General features: G+C 36.1%; 2 protein-coding genes across 2 annotated transcripts in view; one reads left to right on the top strand and one right to left on the bottom strand.

Annotated features, from left to right (window-relative positions):
* Window positions 1-69: 69 nt before the first annotated feature.
* On the bottom strand, window positions 70-3,277 carry LOC111452373 (iron-sulfur assembly protein IscA-like 2, mitochondrial). The gene is made up of 5 exons (XM_023093053.1): window positions 2,968-3,277; window positions 1,745-1,962; window positions 1,062-1,183; window positions 832-940; window positions 70-424 (listed from the first exon to the last, which is right to left on the bottom strand). Exons 2-5 carry the CDS (start codon window positions 1,925-1,927, stop codon window positions 359-361), a joined length of 480 nt encoding a protein of 159 aa, XP_022948821.1. The 5' UTR covers window positions 1,928-1,962; window positions 2,968-3,277; the 3' UTR covers window positions 70-358.
* Window positions 3,278-3,657: 380 nt separating this feature from the next.
* LOC111452107 overlaps window positions 3,658-5,732 on the top strand; it is a 12,783-nt gene continuing 10,708 nt past the window's right edge. Inside the window, exons 1-2 of the mRNA XM_023092649.1 lie at window positions 3,658-4,157; window positions 5,124-5,198. Coding sequence (XP_022948417.1) covers window positions 4,023-4,157; window positions 5,124-5,198 — 210 coding nt within the window. The 5' untranslated portion in view covers window positions 3,658-4,022. The remainder of the gene's footprint in view (window positions 4,158-5,123; window positions 5,199-5,732) is intronic.

Genomic DNA, 5,732 nt, shown 5'->3' with positions numbered 1-5,732 from the left:
AAAAAAAAAAAAAAAAAAAAAAAGATGTGATTCTTTCCGCAAATGAATCCAATATTTAGAACAAGGGGGTTACGATGAATCGGGTTACAATAAACAATATCATGATTCAATGCAATAACGATTGCAGTTCTCAAATAATCTAGAAGTGGCATATGAATACAGAATCCAGAATGATACATGAAATAGGCAAAGATAAAATCTTATAATCTTAAGTAACCAAGTTATAAACGTACTCATCTTATCTTTAGATGAGCGTTTTGGTTGTTGATCCTATGATTTCCTGAAATGGTGCAAATGAAGGGAACTTTCTGGTGAATATGTTCCTGGAAGATTGCAAATGAAGGGAGCTTTGAGGTGATCATTGTTTCACCATGAAAGAACTCTTACAACTACAGCCCCCAACAGCACTTGGATTTGTGGTCACCTGCACACAGACAATGGTACAAGAAATCAACTTGTGCTGCATCAGCACTTGCTTTATTGAAAGATACGAATGCATAGAACACATGGAGAAAAATGAGGAGAATTCTACTACTTAAGGGTACTTCACTCCCAAATCTTTCGCTTGCAGATGTTTTATAAGCTTGATTTGTTAGAGAACACACAAATATAAAATATAGTAAAGTTAAAATATCATTTTGGTTCCTGTACTTCGGGTATCATTCCACTTTAGTTATTGTAAAAAAGTTACCATAAAAGAACTTCATGGACAACGTTTTAGATTTATTGAACTAAATTTGGACGTTTAAGAGTATAAGAACTGAAATAGAACAAGTCACGCATGGAAGCAAAAACGGAGCGAGCCAACAATACTGATAAAGGTTTACTCACAACGAAAGCGCAACGAATCAGCTCTTCAACATAATCAACTGTTGCTCCTTTCACAAAATCATATGAGATATTATCAACTACCAATTTAACTCCCTCCTTCTCACACACCCTGCAAACAAGAAAGAAGAGAGAAGGGTAAACTTTTAAAAATGTAAAAGGAAACATCAATGACAATTTTTAGGTGAAAAGCCCAAAATAAGCAGCAAGTATGAGCTAGTATTTCAATGAACCTGTCATCTGGATTGGTTTGGTCATCCAAATTGAAAACATATTGAAATCCAGAACACCCCCCAGTTTCTACACTCAAGCGAAGCATCTTTTCTTCCATGGGTTCTTGCAATTCTTTCATTCTCTGCAAGGCATGTCAAGACTCAGCAGAAAGTAAATCAAGATCGTTCTTCATAAGAAGTAATTATTCAACACTTACAATACACGCAGAAGAAAAGGAAAACTAAGTAGAAAAGAAGATTGAATGAACCCTTTTAAAAGATGCAGATGCAGATGCAGATGCAGGACAATGGTATTAATATATATTTTATCCATGATATAAAGCGAGTATCGACCAATTTAGCCCTTTGGTAAAAGAAAGTACATCATACATCTTATCATGAAGAGTTCATTATCAAGGTTACAAGTGATATGGACCAACAGACATTAACCATACAATATACTTCAAAGAAGATGAGAAGAAATGCTGTCAAAATTATCTAAAGATGTTTCAATTCGTCTTATGTGGAGTACCAAGAACTAAAATAGTGCACAAAAATTATGACAGTGACAGTGAAATGGTGCACAAAATGAGGATAGTCCAGAAACCAAGAACTAAAACAAATTATGACAGTGAAATGGATAAAAATTGCCTAAGCATATTTGGTACATGCACAAAAAAGGATTACATAATATGTTGGAGTACCCGGATGCAATTATCTGTCATGTGAATGGTATCGGTGTGTGGAGATGGAGATTGAGCTGGAGATGTCAACAAAGAAGAGGCTTCTTGAAGAGCTGAAACAGAGGAGCTAAGAAGCCTCTGGTTCTCTCGGATACGTGCTGTCAAGTATGGAGCTAGCCGCTGACTTAGCAATCTGGGGACCATCTCTTCACTCTATCTTCTTTAAATTTGATCCTTATCTGCGGAAAACGCAATGTGCTAAGGGTATTAACATGACTAATGGGGACAATGCTTCTATCCGAGTCAATTGAAACAAAGATGGAAATGCAACATTTTGAATTGACCCACTCCAAACACACTTATAGCTATAGTGATGAAAGCTAGTTTCGGATAGATTCCATATCTAGTTTCCACGACATTTTATTTTTATGTTCATGAGTGTTGAGGCTGACTTGCACGCACCTCAACTATTCTCCTAGGATAATTGCCTGACCTACTAGATGCCAACATAACTCGTGAGGTATTAAATCCTAAGTAGGAGGTCATCATGGCTTGGCCTATCCCTCTATTATTTACATAGCCCTTATTCACCACTAAGTCAACCTATAGTAGACGTGTGTGGAAACCTCCAAAAAGGTGGATTGCGAGAAGGTTGAACTCCAAAGGGGGGCGGTGAGCCAGCGAGAACGCTGGACCCCGAAAGGGGTGGATTGTGAGATCCCACATCGGTTGGAGAGTGGAACGAAACATTCCTTACAAGGGTGTGGAAACCTCTTTCTAGTAGACGTGTTTTAAAACCGTGAGGTTGACGGCTATACGTAATGGCCAAAGCGAACAATATCTGTTAGCGGTGGCTTTGGGCGGTTACAAAGTGGTTAGTTTTAGAACTTCTTTGTAACTATACCATAGGTATTATTTCAGTTGAGCTCTTTTGTGAGGGGCTTTCCTCTTGTAAGCTCCTAGTATTCTTTCATTAAATAAATGGTTTTTCTTAGAGGCATGAATCGAGTTTCTGAGAAATTGTTTTGTTAGAAAAGCTAATTCTACAACAAACTCAAGTAATCAGAAATTCTCAATTTAAATTGGAGGGAAAGCTACTGCTAATAACCAGCCAGAAAACTCATTCTTCTTTGTGGATTCATCCTTTTCCGTCAAAGAACACTCGGGAAAATGGAAATCGTAAGCAAAAGAAGGAAAAACGAGCAGGACAAAAAAAAAAAAAAAAGTGAATAGAAGGTTCTTACATGTTGGAGACGCTTGAAACAGAGGCACAAAAGCAATCCACAACTCCGCCAATGTTAATCGTTAGCATCGATAACTTTATCGGAAAAATCGCCACCCTTGAAGGAAGTTTAGGGGTCCCGTAGTTCATTTTCTTCCCCACATCCGCCACGCTCGATTAAACCCAAAGAGGAATCGAGAAGCGGAGGAAGAACGCAGCGATTCAACCCTACCAAGAAGGATGGAGATTACAGAGAGAAGGCTTCAGCTCGAATCAGGGATGAACACAGCATAGGAGGAAGATAGATTCGCGGCAACCGTCTCTTCTTTTTCTTCATTTGGTATTTAGGTTTTTATTTATTTATTTATTTATTTTATAATTGAATTTAGTTAAATAAAAAAAAACAATTATTATAATTAAGATATATATCTTTGACTAATTTTTAAAAAATATAAATAATTTTTTAAAAACAAATTTGATTTTTAATCACTATTTTTGCCTAAATTTATTTATTTATTTATTTTATCGATATGTTAAAAAATGAAACCAAATTTTAAAAATAAAAATAATTAATTTTTTATTTATAAAATTGAGACAAACATAATTTTAAAAATAAAATAAGTTTTGTAAGAGAATATATATATATATATATATATTATCTATTTTAAGGATAAGGCGGGAAAATAACGGTATCTAATTTGGCAGTTGGAAAGAGAAGAATGAGATGGCGAGGTATTGGGAATTTTGCGACAGCCAAGAACGAAGAGAGAAAATAGCCGAAAATGGAGGCGAATGCAAGATGAGCGTATAAATTGATTTTGATCTCCACCATTTTTTTGTTCCGGTGGAGGTCTCGGAGATCCGGTGCTCTCGCGCTCGCACACCGGAACCGGACATTATTATTATTGTTATTCCCTTTTCTCAAATTTTCGAGGGCAAGGACGATTCGATCCCATCTCCATCCGGTCCTCCGCCCGGAGCTTGTTCTTCGAAAATCCCATCGATTTGGGATTCTCTCCTTGCCCAACGAATGAAATTTGTTGTTTTTAGGGAAAATTTTGGGATTTCCTTCCACTAATGGCGATGGTATCCCGCCAAGTGGTGCCGGTGTGTGGAACTTTGTGTTTCTTTTGCCCTGCTTTGAGTACCAGGTCCAGGCAGCCCATTAAGCGCTACAAGAAGCTGCTTGCTGATATCTTTCCTCGCTCCCAGGTTCTTCTCTGTTTTAAATTACCAACTGGTTTTTCAATCGTCGTGTTTGTTGCTCAAGGGAACTCTGGCTGATTGGTTGTGTTTTACGTGGACCTGTATTTTTTGTTTTAACTTGGCTGCATGTTTTATGTTATAATCACTTATTCTACCATGTTCGATTTGACGTAACAACATATCTTTGTGGATGATTAACAACGTTACATCGTGCTTAGATTTCTACATTAAGGGCTAAACTTGATGTTCAATGGAAGTTATGTTCTAAAGTCGAGGGCCAGAATTGAAAAGATTATAAGTTTCAGGAATCAAAATCAATATTTTTAGTCTCTTAAGGGCCAAGGTAGAACATGAACGAAAGTTGAGGGTATTTATTTGTAGAAAGATACATGATTCCAAATATTTCTTTGTTATCACCACCTTTAGTAATTGCATAGAGGATTCCACAAAATTTAAAAAATGCCCCAGATCTATGTTCAAGGCTTTTTCAGGAAGCTCATCTCTCACATCTACCCTGACTTGAAATTCATACGTTTCTCATAGGCTATCTGGTGAAAATATTCTTATACTATACAAACATCGTCGAGCGAGTGATCCATAATTGTTTGCTTGAAACATATATGACCATGATCTAACTTGAATATATAATACTACAAAGGCGCAAAATATTTCTTGTTGGTTTAGTCCATGATTCATGGACACCAAATATTTCAATTTTATTTGTATCGTTCTCTCCCTTATGTAGCAGTCAGCCATATAGCTATTTACAAAGGCATTTTTACCTTTAAGCCTCACCTCATGTTGTGCTGCTTAGTACTCTTTGTTCCGAGTCTAACTTTTTTCCTTGCCAATGTAGCTAGAAACACGTGTTGGTGTTTTTTTTTGTGCCTCAAAGAACTATATGTTCAAAAATCTATTTTAGATTCTGAGAATTCAGTTCTGATATTGAACCTTCTCTTCGTGTTATGGCAGGAAGAGGAACCCAACGACAGGAAGATTGGAAAATTATGTGAATATGCAGCGAAAAATCCTTTTCGGGTTCCCAAGGTGCCACTTACCTGAATTTTATTTTCACTAATATCTTGGAACCATGTTCTTGGATTATTCTGACAGCATCTTATTTTCCATAAAAATAATTTGTAACACTTCATCTAACTTATCTAGAGACAAAGATGATGTGTAGCAATTACTATGTAGATTGAACTGCTATTGATAAAAAGGTTATGGAATCGTCTAATATGGAGGACGGTGCAGAACTATATTGATATAAATCAAGCATGGCAGATTTCTCCATTCTCTTATGTTTTTCTTCCTTGAGAAACTATATGATAGAAGAGTTGATAATTTGAGGGTCTGCAGGAAACTTAATTCTACTGTTTACTTAGCCTTGTTAAACGTTTGATTTGGCTATTCTTCTTTTGCCTTTCTTCGCATTAAATGTAGTTCCTGATATCAGAGGTTAGGCATTTTTTTTGGTGCAAGTTATTCTTAATGTTTTCGGCATGCTTCAGCTGTTTTTTAAACAAAAAATGAAACTTTTCATGGAATAAATGGAAAAAAAAAAAAAAAAAAAAAAAAAAA

This window comes from Cucurbita moschata, unplaced genomic scaffold, assembly GCF_002738365.1.
Source record: "Cucurbita moschata cultivar Rifu unplaced genomic scaffold, Cmos_1.0 Cmo_Scf00014, whole genome shotgun sequence".
NCBI lineage: Eukaryota > Viridiplantae > Streptophyta > Magnoliopsida > Cucurbitales > Cucurbitaceae > Cucurbita > Cucurbita moschata.
The sequence above is the reverse complement of the archived record's forward strand: the minus strand, read 5'-3'. Positions and strand labels throughout refer to the sequence as shown.